The sequence below is a fragment of the Eulemur rufifrons genome, chromosome 29 (assembly GCF_041146395.1).
Source record: "Eulemur rufifrons isolate Redbay chromosome 29, OSU_ERuf_1, whole genome shotgun sequence".
Taxonomy (NCBI): Eukaryota; Metazoa; Chordata; class Mammalia; order Primates; family Lemuridae; genus Eulemur; species Eulemur rufifrons.
Window position 1 is genome coordinate 46,045,800 of NC_091011.1, and position 19,174 is coordinate 46,064,973.

At 36.0% G+C, this 19,174-nt stretch overlaps 1 protein-coding gene across 1 annotated transcript in view; it reads left to right on the forward strand.

Moving 5' to 3' along the window:
* The window catches only part of CALCR (calcitonin receptor), a 53,300-nt gene that overhangs the window by 16,663 nt on the left and 17,463 nt on the right, over positions 1–19,174 (forward strand). The window contains exons 4-6 of the mRNA XM_069462098.1: positions 56–168; positions 1,059–1,150; positions 9,631–9,757. Of these exons, the coding sequence (XP_069318199.1) occupies positions 56–168; positions 1,059–1,150; positions 9,631–9,757 (332 nt within the window). The remainder of the gene's footprint in view (positions 1–55; positions 169–1,058; positions 1,151–9,630; positions 9,758–19,174) is intronic.

Sequence of the window (19,174 nt, forward strand, 5' to 3'; positions counted from 1 at the left end):
TTTAAATTTATTAGGATTTTAAGATATTAATGAAATAACTGTTGTTCATTAACAGAAACGGTTACAAGATACTGTGATGAAAATGGTGAGTGGTTTGTACATCCTGAGACAAATGAGTCCTGGTCCAACTACACCCTGTGCAACGCTTTCACTCCTGAGAAACTGCAGGTAGGTTCTGTTTTGCACTTCAGTATCGGGTGAGGATGTCATTATTTGTACATGGAAATGGATGCATGACTATAAAATATCTGCTACCAAGAAGCCAACGGATTTTATGGAAAGAAACCAGATGATGACTTGTAAATTCTCGGGACTCTACAAAGTGACATTAGAGAAAATGACATTTCACTTCTTGGTTGGCACTCAGTGTCAATGGGCATTCCTTTAGCCTATGGAATCAGGCCATTTATGCCAAAGGGAATAGTGTCCGTAGAGCAGATGATGGGATTCCAGAAATTGGGCAACGTTTCAAGGGACTCTCTAACATCTCCATTTTCCTGGAAGAGTTACAACTCCCAAGCTAACAGTTGCCTCCTCTGTTTTGACTATGACCTTAGTTTTACTATCAGGCATTGACGGAACCCTAAAGCAGGGCTCCTCAGCCCATTGATCCAGATATGGCTGTTCAGATTATTTTCAGGGGTTATTGGTTAGTACCAGCATCTTACTGGCTGTTAAATACTTTGAATATGATCTCTGCTTAGAAACATTTTTTAAGGAGGGGAGGGGGAAGAGGGATGTTAAAACCATCCTGGATTGCTTACTGGGCCTAGAGATAATTTTTAACACATTTAAAACTACTTCAGAATTATGTTTTTGAATGAGATTTAATTCACCTCAAGGAATCTAATTCTTTGAAAATAGGTCAATAGGTCAATTTATTTTCATAAAATGAGCAAAGATAAAAAATTTTCATTCTCTGAAATATTTGTTATAATTTTAGCAGATTTTTTAAAATAGGAAAACTTTTGTTGATTTATGCTTATGTTTAGAAATAGAAACTATTTTCTCTCTTCTATAATCATTCATTTGTTTTTTTAACTTTTCTTTTGTTCCAGAATGCGTACATTCTGTACTATTTGGCGTTGGTGGGTCATTCTTTGTCGCTTATCACCTTGGTGGTTGCCCTGGGGATTTTCATGTATTTCAAGTAAGTACATTTACAACATCTGCTTTTCATTTTCTCCTTTAAGTTACTGAAATAAATGGTAAATTCTGTAAGAGTGAGGGTGGAAATTCTACAAGTTACAAAAAACATGCAACATTAGGAGTCATGAAGTAGCAAGAAAAATGAAATGAGCTAAAATATGCTTTTTAACCCTATTTTTGAGGAGAACAGGATGGATTTATATCATTTTCAAAGCCAATATACCTTCTTCCAAAAATAAGACAGTCCTGTGAGCCCATAAATACACTGGGAATATGGTAAATGTTTCATTTACCATTACCACGGATAGTGTTCCATTAAGTATTGAGGAGAGGATCCTCCAACTTCTTTTATCCACACTCTAATATTTGGAGGCCATAGCCACAAGTTCAAATGCACCCTGCCTAATTATGAGCTAAATCACAAATGGATTTTGCTAGAAGAGGAGAGGGGCTGGTGAAGCCATGATAGTGGTTAACCAGGGAAGAAAGGTAAGTCCTGAGTCTCTCTTCTGCCCTTGACTTACTCAACTAAAATTAAGGAGAATCTCTGGAAGAAGATGGCCCGTTGTCCTATGTCAATTCTTTGCCCTTACAAACTTAGCCATGTTAACTGCAATTATCTTCTAAGACACTGTGAGAAATAAAATTGCAGTGAGGGTTTCTATTCTGAGGCTGTGTCTATACGCTTGATTGCATTATCTATGGCAAAATGATTAAGCTGATATAGATACTGATTTCATAATAATGGATGTTTTAAAATGTTGATTCTGTTATTTTCAAGAATGATTTCATAATGTATGTGAGACTGTGACATATGGTTGTATTGAGATATTTCCTAAATTTGCTGTCATTTCTTTAAATCAAAGGTATGAGGCACTAAATTACCCTTTCATGAGAATTCTAACTTCTGTATTAACATGGTATTTCTATCCACTTGTACTTTTATACTGTGCTTCTCCTATAATTTGGATTTTCTATATTTTGTTAGGGAGAATGAGATTGACTAGAAAAAAATGTTGGTACTCTATTCTCCATTATGTGGCTAAAAGAATAAATTTTGGAGACTTGTTAGCATATGTAAGAATAAGGAATAAACAATCACATCAGAGCATGTTCCTGAAAAACCTAATTTAAATGATGCTTGTCTTTCAGTTTTATGGTACACAACTATACTAGAAAACAAAATATTAGAAAATATACAAGAAACAGCTTGAATACTTTAAAGTATCGTGTCATCTTTAGATGATTGTAAAATAGGATCTTTACAGATAATTCTACATTTAAATTAGAAACTGTTATATATATACCTTCATCACAGCAAGTGTTAGTGAAAATAAAGCACTCATAACATAGCCCTAAACTGGATTTCTGGAGTATATTCCCAAATATACTTCAGAAAATTATTAATATTATTATTATTTTAGAGTAAGCCGTATGTGTATTCTTTATAAATGCACCACAACTCAGTAAATATGTTAGAAACTGAAATAAATTAAATAGAAAATTAAATAGAAATGAAATAATACATGTAAAGTACATTGATTTAATGTCTGACACATAATAAGTAAAATATAAGTGTTTGATATTGTTATTGCTATTATCATAATTATTATTTTGGTAGTAATAATGTTCATGGTGGTATTACACAAATGATAAAGAAAAGATCTTTTGTAAGCTCAGATGACAAATAATCCTCCACACTTAAAAGATGTGATATGTAATTAAATAGACAATGGTTCATATATAGAATGAAGAGGAAAAAAAGAATATAAATATATTTATTGCCACTGAACTGTATGTTTAAAAATGGTAAAGATGGTAAATTATATATGTGTACTTTACCTCAATAAAAAATAAATTTAAAAAACAGAATAACAGAATCTTAATTTGATTTTTGTTAAAATATTACCATGGTAGTACTAAAGAAAAAACGAGGGGAGAATAATCACCTATAAACACATCCTTAGCACAACTACTATTATTTTTTCCTTGATAATTTTTTAATCTTTGTCTATATCTTAGTTTAAGAGTCTTATCTTGAATAAGCAATATAAATGAATCGCAGTGTTTTTAACTGAATAGCAAATGGTAACATAAGTAAACAGAAAATAAGCTCCTTCCATAAACGGTTTAACAGGAAAAAAGACTGAGAAGCAAAGCAACATGACATGAGATATTAATTACTAGAATTAGAAGAGTATTTTGAATTATAATGATCAGGATGCAGCAGAGTAATCACGTAACATGATTAATCTTGGAATGTGTCTGTTCATTTCTCAACTGCACTTCACCATGGTGAATAAATACAACATCATGGCTCTCATACAATTTTGATTAAAAAGTCTGTCACTAAAAGTTTAACTTTTAAAGTTTTTAAAAATATAATCATAAAAAATTAAAAGAAAACTCCCCCAAATTTGTAATCATACAACTAATTGTAGTCAGGACTTTAAAGGTTAAAAACCATCAAAGGGATATTTCTTAGTTCCTTATTTCTCTAGTCCCTTAAATAAGGGATGAGATGTGGGAGCCAAATCAGTAAAAAAATAAGAATGTTCTTCCAACTCTCATTTCTTCAGTAAGCCACCAAAGATGGGTGTGCAAAAGTGTGGGTGAAGTAAAATATTTTTCTACTCCAGTTAGTCCCAGAGCAAAATGATGCTGATCAAACCCTTGAGAGAATGTGGGGGCAGCTTATCTAAAAGCACCCGACTTTGTCCTACTATCTCTCAACTCCAAGAACCCACCAAACTGCAACTTAAATCTGGGGAAGAAAAACGAGTCTTATTGATTTCTAATCTGAATCTAATAATGAGAAGACATAAACCGAAATAGCTGGTTCTCCAGAGCTGACACAGAAGACAAATGAGATATGGAAAACACGTAGGCTGAGGTGCCAAATACTCAAACCCAAAGGAAGTCATGTATGATTTTTATACCTGTTCCTAGTCACATCTTAAACTTACCCAAACTAAAATATCAACAACATCTGTTTTCTTAAAATTGAAGTCTGTTTCTGAGTCTTCAGTGTTTTTTTTAATATTTGGATTTCAGAAATATTAAAAATGATGATGAGAGTAGAAAGTAATACCGATCTATCACTGGATTTTATCTTTTAATTAGCAAAATTTTCCCTGAAGTTTTCTTCAAACATTCAACATCACTTTTAAGATATTTACCACACATTACAATAGAAAGTTTCATAATTTATCCACGTAATGGCATCATCTGTGTGAAGCCTGAGCAAAAATTAACATCACTCCCTTGCTTAATTCTATATTCCCAGGGTTGAGTTATTTTTCAAACTCCAAACAGTCAATTTTATAAAACTTTCATGAAACCAAAATATGAAGTTGCCCAGCTGCACTTCTGAGAACTGATGTCCCATTCATAATCATCCCGTTGAAAGCTCACTCTAAAGCCCGAAGAATTCCTCAAATGGACCTTACAGGTTCTATAAAAAGGAGAAACCCTGTAGGTGACCTCCTCAAACCAGCAGGCTCAGGAAGCTTGCAGAGGAATTTAAAGTTACTGAATTTACAGGAGGCTATGAAACTACCAATACTTTGCTAACAATGTGGGATATTACTCAGAATAAGTTTATTAAAGCATGCCTGTAATCTTAATGTAATTTTATTTTGAGCATACAGAGGAAGACAAAAGACAGGGCTATTTAACCCTAAAACAAGTGAGAATCATGCTCTTATGCTTTGGAAAATTAATGTAGAACTGTATATAAAGTTTTTATTGTAAAAGAAGAAAATTGATCTTCTATGACTTCTTCCTATAGAAAGAGAAAGCCTAGAAAAAAAAAAGGTTTCCAAGATTTAACTAATAGAAAAAACAACAGTAAAGATCTTGATTGCACAAAAATTTAGATAATATTCAGGATGATATGCTAGTCATTTCTGGTCCACCAGTTAAAGATAGAAGACAGCCTTATTAGGATAGTATTTGGTTTAGAACTTTTCCAGAAAAAATAGTTAGGAGCAATAATAATATGGAGAGAAATTAAATATAAACATCAAATTAGTTCAGCAAGCTCTCTCACTACTAGATGCCAATAGTAAATGTCAACAAGAGAGCTAAAATGAAGATACCCAAGGGAAGACTTGTTTGGGAAAGTCGCATAAGTAGACATTTATTTGAGTTTGGTTCTTGATCATTTTCAGAAAGTTTGCAATAAATTCATTTATCCTATAAGTTCCACTTACAATTTATTAATTTACATTTCTATGGAGCAATCCTAAATACTTAAATATCTCACTATATTCTATCAAGAAAACACAACAGAATATTCACTAACTTTTATTTTGACTGATTAGTGCCCATGCCTTTCTGATTGTTGAATATATTAAGTATTCATTACTCTTGCCTGAAAGTTAATTGAAATATATGTTGGAAGACAGGGAGTGTCTTCATTGCATCATTATATTGTGTACATTGCATCACATTATGTTGGCCACATTGACAAAAAGTATACATAGGTGATTGTGGAGGTCAAGAAAGGAGGCTTACACTGGGGAATCCAAAAGGAATGCTGATTCCTCTGCTACTTACTCAGTATTCCCTATTATTCTATGTTACGTCTACATATTGGATGGATACATGAATCTTTACCTTGTGTAGTATCCACCATTATACATCTCTGGCTGCCTTTCTGTTCCTCCAGGGAAACCACTCAATCAATTGTATGAAAGATGGCCTTTTTTCTTCCAACTCACCACTGACATGACATGACAGACACCAAAGATAACTGTTGGTCATATCATGGCATACTGTTCACCTATACAGAAAGCAGTAATAATAGGAGATAAGCAAGACTTTTGATTGAAGGGGAATTTCTTACAGATAAGGATTTTGTGCTAAATCCAAAGGTATAAAGTCCCCTGTCAAACAGGAAAGATATATAATATATTGTGTTTTGAATTTTGCTAGAAGTTTTAATGCGATCAATTTTACTTCATTCCCTCTCTTCCCCTCAGTTCTCATGTCTGTCTTGAACAGTGTATGCTACTTAGATAAAGGAAAACTTAAAGATGCACTGGAAGATATAACTTTAGCTTGTACCAATTACAAAAATGCTTACTAATTTATATTATCCCATGAACCAGTAAATTTATAACAACTTTTACTTGTGTCATTATTTGCTACTCTTCTTATTTGCTTTGAATGTGACTATAATTATACTGTCTTATATAAGAGTGAATACTCCTTTTTCTCACTCTGTGATATATCAAACTGATTTACACCATCTACAAAACTCAAAGCAAATATCAAATGCCTTCTCATACAACTACAAGCTCCCAAAAAGTATGCATTCATACAGATGTAGGGTACTAATAATTTGAAACAAATTCTTTAATGTGAAAGATTTATACCAGATAAACCACAACCAAGAAAATGACTTTTTGTTTTAGCCTTAAAAGATGACATCTTGAGATTCATACTCAAGGAAATCATTCTCTTCCTCATATTTGAATGATACCTTGGTTGGGCCTAGGCAGAAGCAGACTATGTTGTTTTATCCTCCCGCTATTGAAGAATCTATAGTACTTATGGTTTCCCGTCACTCAAATAAAAAGCAATGTTCTGTTCATCCAAATGCCTGTTTTTTTAATCAAGGGGAAAAGGATAGCTAATCTCAGGTTTAAAAATTTCTACTGAAGACATTTCAAATCTGACAGGAAAATGTCAGCTTCTCTCATGTTCATTTAAGCAACAGGATATTTGTATTTATAATTTTTATGTTAAATTCAGTTAATCCTTTTATGTTAAGTCCCATTGCAGTTATTACAATAAGAGTAAATAAACAATTACATAGTGTATAAAGTCCCTGAAGGCAGAAGCTGTCTGTTTGTCTTCCAATATATTCCCGGCATCTACCAGAAGGTCTGGATCATAGTGATTGCGCAATAATGTGTGTTGGATTATTGAATGAATTTTGATAAGTTTGAAGTACCTTTAACTCACTTCAAGAAGGTGACTGTAAATGTCATCAAGTAAGTGTAATAAAATTTTTAAGACTCAATGAACAAAAATTATATCGAAACTTTTAAAAAACAGAAAGTCATGTTAGTCAAATTTCTCCTTTGGAGGCTAACAGTTTATTTAGTTTTAAATCACCATTTTCTCTATGTGCCCAGTGAGAAATGTATACATGTTTTATATATGTATGTATACAGTACTGTATATATATTTTAGCTAGTGTTGAAAACAGGGTAGTGTTCAATATTCATTAGTTAATAACTAAGAATTTGGCAAATTATCAGTATGATGCAAAGTATAAACTATGAAATCATCTAGCATTTAATGTAATTCTTTGATGGACTGTAAAATTTCTTAGTGATCGCAGCTCAAAAAAGAAAATTTTTCTTACATATATTTTTAAATTCGAAATGAGTATTAAACCCTGTGATGTGTCAGGCATTGTTCTAGGTGCATAAAATAAATTCCTTTAGCACTTTCATTGTAGTGGGAGGAAAGGAGAAAATAACAGGCAATAAACAAGGTGATGAGTGTTAAGCAGAAAAATAAGACAGGGATACAAGGGCCAGAGGGTAAGCTGGAGATGGGGAAAGTATATTTTCTAGGGTGGTTTTGTTTGCACAGGAGAATGAAGTTAATGAAGTCCTTTAAGCTAATGTTGTACACAGCAGATTATTAAACTCTTACCAATCAAAAGAAAAGCAGGCATGAGAATAGCAGTGCTGTATGATACATTCATTCGTACTCCTTAGTTCTGGATAATGTCAATTATCATTGGTCTAAGCAAGGCTGAATCCAATAATGAGACCATAGATATTTTTATCCCCCAATGAGAAGAATTAAAAAAATGCTATTGTGACTGCATTGAAAGTAGCAGGTCACAGGTTTAACGCTGCCAACTGCAGCAGTCACAAGGTAGAAGACTTTATGCAGTATAAATGGGAATGTTTTACATAAATAATTTTTTCTTTTAATTTAAATTTAAACTTGAAGCCCGCCTTTAATGCTAATATAAAACCGATTAGATTTGGCTTATTTAAAAGGCTTCTATACTGCTAAATAAAGTAACCCATAGTAGTATGTGTGTGTGTGTGAAAGCTCTTCTCTGAACCCCATCTTTAGCAAAGGCTGCCTCCTGGATATAAACTCTGCATTTTATCCATGCTCAACATGTTGAGATTTTAAAAATATTATTTATTAACTATTTACTAATGTTTATGCTTCCTGAAAAGTTGAAATATGTAGCTACGATAATCAAAACGTGCTCTAACAGATGCCCTTATTACTTAAATTTGCTTTTTAATACAGATAATTGACAACTCATTTTCCTTTGAGTTGGAAATACAGAAAAGCACTGTCAGTAAACCCAGGCCATTTTCATATTTCATCTTTCCTCACAATTTCCTTTTCAAAGTTCCTGGATTCTAACTTTATCCTGTGAAGATTTTTTTAGGAATAGTTACTGTGATAAGTCACTGGCATCATTAGCTGCTGTTTTAAGCTTTCGCATGGTGAATGGCTTTATACTAATATTTTTTTGACTGGATCAAATATGGTAAATACAGGATTTTTATTTGTCCAGAATAATCATTCCAGTTTTGTTATAGTTGTGATGCAGGCTTTCTCCATTGCATCAAAAAAGTAAAGTAAGACATTCAAACTGACGTTTATCTATGTGAACATTCACACCAACACATTTGTACAAGTTTAGGAAGTGGAGGAGAAAGGAATAAAAACCCCACCAACTTACTTAGTACCCAAAAGATGGGAAATGACCATGGCTAGAAGCAGCAGCGCTTGGATTGGTCTCATCGGATCCAAACCACAATGTGCCTAATAATGAGATCAAATCTGGGCCTATTTAGAATTCTCTGCCTGTGTCTGAGCTCAACCATCAGGAGGGTGTAGAAACGAGGAATTACAATGACGATTTCAGTTGGAATATGAGATCTCAGAAGATGATAAAAAAAAAAAATAACGGAAGAGAAGGATGATGGGAGACCTGAAGCCTGTGTATGTACTGGCTCAAGGACATACATTGTGTATGTAATGGCTCAAGGACACCTTGTCACTGGCGGCCTTGGTTCTGTGACCCTATTAGCCACATATTTTCTGCCGGGTTGCAACAATGAACAGTAGACTTCTCATTTGAAGCACACTTCAAACCCTAATGGTTCTCTTCTAAGAGCCCTTCTCTTAATTAATTCCACAACATTTGTTATAATTTAAAATGATTTTATCACTCGCTCTTTCAGTTATCATATGAAGTCACCCTGAGGACCAAAGACTATGAGCTGCCGTGACTGGAAAACTGTTTTTAAAGCTGTTTTAAAACATCAGGCAGAAAAGTAGTACTGAAAAATGGAGCCTGCCTCACTTATTTCTATATGTTTCTTTTGCTAAAGAAAACATGAAAAATATTAACAAAATTTTTTTTCCATGTACTTCAACATTTCAGCACTAGTTAATGCTTTATGTTACTTTTTCTTCCAGGAAACTTGGCTGCCAAAGGGTAACCCTGCATAAGAACATGTTTCTCACTTACATTCTGAATTCCATCATTATCATCGTCCACCTGGTTGAGGTAGTACCCAATGGAGACCTTGTGCGAAGAGACCCGGTAAGCACAGCATGGTTTTGTTTTTACTTTTATTTTAAAGGATATGGTACATAAATAGCAAATAGAGTGCTGATGTTTGACTTAAGCAGATGTTTACATGTGTAATCATATTACTTCTATAGTCAAGTTTTGCATTAACCAAGGCGTATCATTCCTATGTAGTTCTTGGAAGTAATTGTTACATGCTATAGTATAGGGCTTAGAATGATTGAATCATAAGCAAATAAGAATCATACAACATATCATGAGTTTTTATGACTAATCGATAATTTATGACATCTATGGTAAATGTACTGAGCATGTCTTGTGAACATTACCAGGGGCACTAAGGTAGCGCTTCCCAATGACCCCAGTGTGCCACTCATGATTAGATACTGATCCCCTCATCATTCTGGTATGAGGCTGGGCTTGACCCAGTCACCTCAGCTATGAGCAGCTACGCACTTACATTAATGAGCCATATAAATATTCTCATGATCTATGTCTGCATGCTGTGAAAAAGGTTTTACTGAAATAAGGGAATACAAAAATTGGGGAGACAACAGGACATCCATGAAACTCATGCTCACATGCGCCATTGCAACAAGCAAATCTGGTGGGTGTCCTCCTTCTATTTGAGTATTATAGAGAACAGGAGAGCTGAAATCATTTAGCTCTATTACTGAGAACCATTCTGGATTTCTTCTCCAGAATTTCCCTGACAGCTGTTCAGAATAACTCAACATTGCCTTCGACTTTCTCTCATTATTTCCTAGATAGTGTTTTTCACAGTGGTTTCCATACCTGGCCATACTTGAAAATCAATTGGGGAAATTTTGTAAATATGAGCTGGCTACTGTCCACATGATACTAGAGATTCAGTAGGTATGAGGTGGAGCCAAAGAATATATCCCTGTGCTGCCAACCTTGGAAATCATTGGCCAACTTCTGGGTGAAGCAAACAAGCTGGCAAAGGAGGGGAGAGGAGAAGCACTCTGAGGCTTTGCAGGTTCATTGATATCAGTCCCTGATATTATAAACTAACAAAAATCAGAACTGAAAGGGATTTGGAGGTCATTTATTCCCTACTCCTTATTTTACAGAGCAGAAACCTGACGATAAAAAGGCAAAGTGATTTGCCCCAAATCATATAACTGGTGGGAGAGGAGAACAAGGACTCAAATCCATATCTCCTTACTCTTAGTGTTTGTTCTTTCCTCTGCATTCCATGTTCTGTGTCTAATAACAAATCAGTGAGGAATTAACAACACTGAACTTGTTGACTGGGCTTCCGTATCTATCAGATTGATTTTTAAAAAATCAAATCACTTTGGTGCTTTGATACCAAATAACCACTTACTTTACAGAAATTTTTATGTATCACCCCAGTGTTTAAATAATTTATAATCACAATTTCTATTATTTAATAGTCATTTTTCCCTAAGTATTTTCATCTCAAAAAATCCACAAATGTTTCTCTGCCATCTCCTTTGCAAATCTGCCTTCCTTAATTTGAACAAGCTTTTCCTTATTCATTTAATGGACAATTCCATTCATTAAATGATTAAAACTGTTTAATAATGTAATTATTTATTAGATCAAATATGAAATTGCCAATATTTGATCATTTGTGTTTTGCAAAATTGATGAATCCATGTGTTTCATCCTAATACAAATGTATGGCCAATACACTGGGGGCTACTAAGAGTGAGGCCTATTACCACCCCTAGGCCTGAATAGACAAGTGGAAGAAAGACGTAGGAACCTAAAGAGAGAGAGGTGGTGTAGTGAAGGCTGCCCTGTAGAAATTCAGGACTTCTGTTTTGGGACACAGTTAGCTTGCGGCAACCCCACAAAAGGAAGTGGGGAAATGAATATTCCTCATTCACTCACTCTCCTCTCCCAGTCTCTGCTGATGGTCCCCATTAACTGAGCTCAACTGGGAACCAGAGGGCAAGCAAGACGTACAGATCCATTTCTGTGGGCCCAGGGCAGTGAGAGCAGGGTGGAAAGTGCATCTGGAAGCACAGACAGAAGCTATCCAGCTCCCAGTGAATGGCCAAGCTAGATTTTCCTTTTTGTTTCTCTGCTTAACTGTGTTATGCAAGCATCTGTAGATAGCCTCATCTTTCAAAACCGGCATTTGACAGTTCTGCCAGCCCAATGACAAACATGCGTGAAATCTGCCCAGAGCATGCATCCTGCGTGACAGTGGCATGGCATGGGAAAGCAGCTTAATTTGGCTTCTAATGGATCCACTGTGTTAATAATTTTTACAGTATGACTATATCCAAAAAGGCATTATGATCCATTGTTTAAACCCCTGGCATCTGTTGTCGAAGACAAAGTCCTGTCTTACTCACCTGCAGAATAATGTGACCAAATGGGTTTAGCTTGATGAGTTTTATTTTTTAATGTCAGCTAATTTAAATAAAATTTGTCTCATTTAATTTAATCCCCATAATATCCCAGTGAAAGGTGGATATTATCCCCATTTTAAAGCTGAGGAAACTGAGGCTCGGTGAAGGCAAGTGTCCTCCATACCATGAACACTCAGAGATGGAATTCAAGCACAGAAGCCAGTCTCCCTCTTCTATACCACTTTGTACTCTTGATTGTCTTCATTTATTTCTGTAGACAGGTGTGTCCTTAAAGATATGGGCTCAGTCGTTCTGTAATTCCATAATTGGACATGCCCACTATAATTAATTAGAGAAGCTGCCCCCCACCTAGTTTAAAACAGATGTAAAAGCAATTAACTAAGCATCCCTCTACAGAGAATAGTCAAAAAGAATAGTCAAATTTTTGGCTTTCCATTTCCCATTAAGGGAGAAAACCCTGAGAAAGCTAGTGTGTATAGGAAGTAGGCTTGGAAATGGCACTTCGCTTTTTGAATAAGCAGCCATGTTGACCTGGGAGCACGCTCAGTCAAATTATGAAGTATTGTAAATTCTTGAATAGAGTCTTTCTCATCTCTCTTCTAGGGGTCTTGTATCCATATCTTATGCCTCTAGCCTGCCCCCCCCCCCCCCCCCGCTGGTAATGTAAAGGAGGCTTCTCATCCACCGTGAGATCTTGCTAAATCTGTTATCTTCCTGAAATAGTCTAAATTCAGGCTTTTTATCAGTTTGCTACTAAATTGTAGAAGCCATTTAACTTTATGCATCAAATGACAATAACAAAAACTGCCCTGCTTACTTCTAAGGGGCTGTCCTAGAATGCCAAAGAGTAAAGCTTTTAACAACTCCCAAGGGCATAATACTGCAAGTGATTGCTCACCAGGGTTGCCGTCAACCCTTGACTTGTGGCTAACTGCCTAGGTCTCTGTTACCTGGACTTTTCCAACAAATTTGTTACTCTATTCATTGCTCTTAACAATCGCATTCATTATCACTGCTGGATATTTCCACTTTCATAGGAAGTAGACATGCCCAGCCCTCTGCCAGCCCCAGTACACAAGCTGTCCCCCAGCTACTGCCAAGTCTGCCCGTATTGCCTTGCAGCTCCTCAATGGCCTAGGAACCTTAAATAGATCCTGTAAGCAGATGTCCAAGGACCTGGCTCTGCCACTATGCACCTGATTTCCTGGGAGAATGTGAGTGTGAGCTTCAGGGAGCCAAAGAAATTAACAGGAAGCTTTCTTTTGGGTATGGAGGAATGAGGCTGATTCTGCCACACACATTAAGTGTTCTTAAAGTAAGTTTGAGATAAGGAAAAGAAGCTTATCTTTGTGGCATTACTAGCACCTGGTTGTCCAAATCAATATATTTTTAACCTAACAGACTAGATATTTTTAGGTATACAAGAGCAAACTTCCTAGGGGAAAACTATAAAATACTTGAAAGATAGAATCTCACCCAATCAATCAAGTATTTATTGACCACTCAAAATTCAAATTTTAGTCCTCAGGCTGAACTGAATTCATACTATTCTGGAAAAATATCTATTTATGACATTTTCTTCATCATCCCTAGCAATGAGCCAAGCCTCACTTGGAAACAGCTTCCTGTGTCTTACAACCACATATACTGGGTTTAGTCATTTTTTTAACTATTTCAAACTGGATGGGGGGGGGTGGATTTCATGGAAAACAAAGGAGCAAAAAATCAGAATATTTTTCTCTGTGTGCCTAAAAGAAGAGGCTCCTTTCCTCTGCGATTAGACAAAATAAAACAAGCCATGAGTAGTAAGCCACTTACAATGGTCAATGAGACAATGTCATAATGTGAGAACACATTGTGCCCTCTTTCACAATTTCAAACCTCTGGAAACACATGCCTGTCACCAAATACATATAAACAGTATAGACTAAAACCCAATAACTACAATGACAAAAATTAATTCATGTTTGTAAATTGTGAAGCATACACTTCACCCAGAGGAAAGAAATTAGCCTTTTTTTTTTTTTTTTTGTATTTTCTCTATCTGTACACAGTCATTGTTTTCCAATGAGGCATTTGTTAGATCTCTTACCGAACCCTCCATATACAACAACATAGGGCTGCTCTCTCTAGGCAAGCAAAATCAGTTCAAGAAAGGGCAGGAAAGAACTCTCAAGTAAACATATTTTATATGTTATTCATCCTTGAACATCTTAGGTACAAGAGAGACACACATGGCTAAATTTGTATTGTGTCTCACCTTGACAAATGCATATTCTGTCATAAATGTATTCATAAAGCCCAATTTCTTGAGTGCCTTTTCCCATTCAAAGGTGATTAAAGTGGATTACAGTTGAAACTGTAAATTCAGGTCTTAAGAAAGAAGAAATTTTCCCTGCTGTCACAGATTTAAATACAGAGGGAATAAACAAGAACTAGGAAAGGTTTAACTGCTATTTTGAAGCCCATCTTTCCCAGGAATAGAGTTCTCCACTTCTAAAGAGACAGACAAAAAGAGCATGCAAAGGCTGAGAATCATGTCATCAACATTACTAAGTCACATGCAAAATTATATATTTAAAATTACTTTAAATGAATTATTTGAAATATTGCATTTTTCTTGAAAAACTGACATTCCAGAAAACATTAGATTAAGGTTGTTCCTAGCCAAGAAAAGTAGAGACAAGAAAGAGAAAACTGAAAAAGAAGAGACAAACAGCTGAAGAAATTTTCGGAAAACGGAAGTTATTAGACATTGTCAATCTATAAATAATTACTGAAATTGCAACTACCATGTAAACAATAACCACAGTCATAAATTAAATAAAAGCATATCCATCAGCACTTCATCTATCGGTCATTCAGGCATGTGTTTCCTTAAAAAAAAAAAAAAAACAGAATACATAATTTTTAAAGACAGTTTCTCTCTTAATCAAACTAAAGACAGAGGTGTGGGTTATTTATTTATTTATTTATTTATTCATTTAGACCAAATTCTTGGGTCACTGAATCACCAGTTAAGAGCCAAAAAGATTTTCCTTCCCAATGCCCATGGGAATATATTAAAAATAAAAAGTTATTTCTTGAAGAGGAAGGCTGCCTCATCCCAAATGCTATCTCACTCCTTCTGTAAGAGTCTTCTCTCTTCATTTTGTTGAGGGCAAAAAAAATGCCACAGTGTCCTCACTCCTCAGTGGAGAATCCCTGTGGGTCTGTGGTCCCTTTCCCATTAAAGTAGTTTGTTTCTTCCCTGGGTAGTTTTTTGTTAGGCATATTCTCTCTTGTATGGCCAAGGGTGAGAATCTTATTCCTTCACATTCTTCTTTTTAAAAGTTAAACTCAAAATAACTCATGGCATAAATAAGGGCTGAATACATCCTCAGTTTATTGAGTGATGTGAAAATTGCCCATTGTCATTTGTGTCATTTGAGCATTTCATTTCCATAATATCTAAAATTTTGTATTTTTTTGTTCTACCTGCTCACTCCATGATCTTCATGTAGAGAGAGTCTGGAGGCAGAATTAAAAGCATTGTTCTTGCTGCATCTAAAGGAGGCTGGCAGGATACTTGTCATTCTTTAGAACTAAATTTCTCTCTAAACTTAACTGGGTCTGAAAGGGACGATACCGGGAGATTAGTTTTTACTGGGAATCTGAGCACTTTGCACGTAAGCTGAAACAATTGAATCCCATTTTCTATAGTTTCTTATATAAGTAAAGTCAAATGAGCACCAAGTTCTGGAAAACAACATGAATTTCTTCTAACCCATTTGTTCAGAACAATTGAGCCACCAGGCCATGTCAGAGCTTCATCCTAGGTAGGCACAAGACAACCAGCTTAGAATGTGCTGAGAACCAAGGTGCTAGAGGTGATAAAGCCCAGGTGTAAGCTGGACTCCTGCCCAGCCTAAGAGGCTGCTGCAAAGGAGAACATGTAAATGTGAGGCAATTAGCAGAGACAGCGGAGTTTTTGAGATAAGAGCCCAGTGGCAGAGAAAACAATATTGGGATTATCTATTTCAGCAGCCTATGGAAAAAAATTAGATTGAAAATAAAAGTGGACATGGATTTGAGGGACAATGTAGAGAGAATAAAGCCAACATGTGATAATGAGGTATCCTGCCCTGGTCATTTATGCTACTTCACTTTATTTGCATGTCAAAACCAATAAATGATCTTTTAACCAAGATCATACAGTGCAAAAAGGTATAGGGGATTTCATTATTCCTTTTTAAAGTTATTATTTATAGTTGATCACATCCCCATATGGATTTGAAGGAGAATGTGTCCCTAAAATGGATATAAATATCAACCCAATCTCCAGTTTCTCTCATCTGGCCAATCTGGGTGGCACTTCTGCACATGAAATCAATGACTTACACATAGTGTCTTGTGCCATGGTTTATATAGCAAGTCTTCACCTCAACATTTGCAGCTAGCTTTCCTTGAATTGAGAAGGCTGTCACGAATTTGGTGCAAAACTTGTTATAGACTCATTTCCATTGTCAAAGAACTTCCAGCGGGTTTTGTATACTCCTTTAGAGTATGTTGGTTCATTGTTAGAAAGCTGATATTTGCTGTGCTTAGGGGGATTGCTCCAAGTACTGCAGCATTGCTCTTGCTGAACTACAGAATCTCAAATCCTTGCGCTTCTACTTACAAAGAAATCTGTAATCTTCAGCAAGTTGCTTAACCTCACTATGCCTCACTTTCCTAATGCATAAAATGGAGATAATAATAGCACCTTCCTCGTAGAGTTGTTTGTGAGAAACCAATATACCTCAAATCCACAAAACAAGGTCTGGCACATAACAACTCTCCAAGGTTAGCTATCATTATTGTATTATAGCTGTTAGCATTATCATTATGCCTTTAGCACTTGTCAGTTTCTAGCTGAGGCGCCTAGATCATTGCTGTGTTCTAGAGCAGAGATGTGGAAACTCATAGCATTTGTAAAACACTGCTTAAATCTACAAAGGACTAAGTGTGAATGGAGAATACACATATTTAGAGGTTTGTAAATCATAAATAACTAAACGGGCTATGGTCTGAAAATGTAAAACTAAATCAGTCATGCTTGAGAATCTCCCCCAAAAAGTGATATAATATCCTCACCATACCATGTAGAGAAAGACCCCTGAGAGTAATAAATGGTTAATTTTGATTCCTTTGCCACATTTCTAACAAGTTTTTCTTAAAAATCAGTTGGAATTGTGCGTATCCCACTCTTCTGCTTGCTCTGGCATTGTTTTCTTAACACTTCCAAAGTGCTTCCTTTGCCAATTTCCGGATCATCTTCCGATGTATTTATCTCAGGTGAGACTGTTTTTCCTCTGGTGTTTCGTTCTGTTCCGTCCCGTTCTGTTCCGTTTCGTTTCGTTCTGTTTCGTTTGTTTTGTTTATTCGAAACCCATAGAATCACAACTATGCAGTTCCACAAATTTAGGCTCATTTGTTCTAAGACATTATCAGGAATCATCTCAGGATTGCATGACAGACTCGTGTTTCATTAAAGTATTACAATCTTAAATTCCTCTGGGGAAAGACTGCAGTACTTTCCTATAAAGTTAATGCTGACTTTCTGATGGGAGGATTTTTCTCTTTCATTCAGCTAGTTTTAAAGACTATACAAGGTTATAGTGTTCATGGCAAGGAGAAAGGTGAGATGAGGACCTTTTTGCCCCTTAGTTTTTCAACTGCACTGGCACCTGGACAAAAAGGTCTGAAATTCTTCCTTGTTAGGTTTTGAAATATATGTCCATCGAAGTCAACATGTTTCTCATTGCATCATCATGAGTTTACTGGAACAGGAAGCTTGTGCCTTTTATTGGTTAGCATTATCAATGGAAGGCCAGCAAGTAACCAAAATAAATGGCAGGTACTGAGGAAACTCTCTCTGTATCCTGAATCCGTTCAAAGTGTGGTCCGCATCAGCATCGTCTGGGCTCTTGTTAGAAATACAGACTCTCAAGCCCCGCACCACACCTTCTGAATCAGAACCTCTAAGACTGGGACTAATGAATCTGTTTTAACAAGCTCCCCCAGTCATTCTGATGCATGCTAAAATTTGAGAAGCACTGCTATAGATTCTTCCATTATTTACATTTGAACTGGATATATTTGGAGGGGTTCATTGCTGCTTTCAAGAACTCATACTCCTATTAATAAGCCATGCCCATTCCCACTAGCTTTAACGTCAAGGAGTAGACTAAAGGGCACTTTCAAACTTGTAAGATGTGCAAACAGAAAGATAATAAAAGGCAAGCCATATGCCCTTTCTATTTTTCCACATATCAAAATTGCCCTCTCACTTTGAGATAGGAGGTCTGGAAAAATTGCCAAACTAATTGAATGTCAGTCTCATTTGATCCGTCCTCCCTTGTAGGCATACAAAAGTAATCGCTCTCCCCAGGATTGCCCACTCCAGTTCTAAACCCTTCCAGGAAGACAATGGAGATGCAACCTCCATTTCCCAAAAGTCTGTGCCCACATAAGGCAAAAATGACACGAGCATCACTGAAATGCAAGAGGCAGAACAACATATAGGCACAGTGCTGGCCACTGCATTGTCGAGATAATCTTATATGTTGGCCGGCTTTCCCTGGAATATTTACAAATGAGCAAAAATGTTATTGGTCCAGAGATTTGTCAGATACCAACAAAATCAACTAGAAAATTATGTTCCTTTTTGCTTTGGCTTTTGTTAACCTACCCGTTTGGCCGCCTATTAACACCTTTGTGGCATTGCTAACCTACCTCTGTCCCACAAGTGTTTTCTTTTCCGCACTTTTATCAGTCACTCTCCTTCCTGTCTCCTAGTTCTTCTGAATAGGTTTCAGTGAAGCCTATTCTGACAGAAATAGCCCAGTTCTCACCTCTGCCTTATGTTCTATGGTGCTCTATGTAGGAGTGATAGAACATGGACCATGTCCTAATCCAGGCAGTTATTCAGAGGAGACTACGTTGCTCCCATGAGGCTGGACTCCTTTTTCCAAAGGAAAACCTCACATTGATTCTGCAGTATAAATTCCTCTTTTATTGTCCCTGGGCCCTGCAT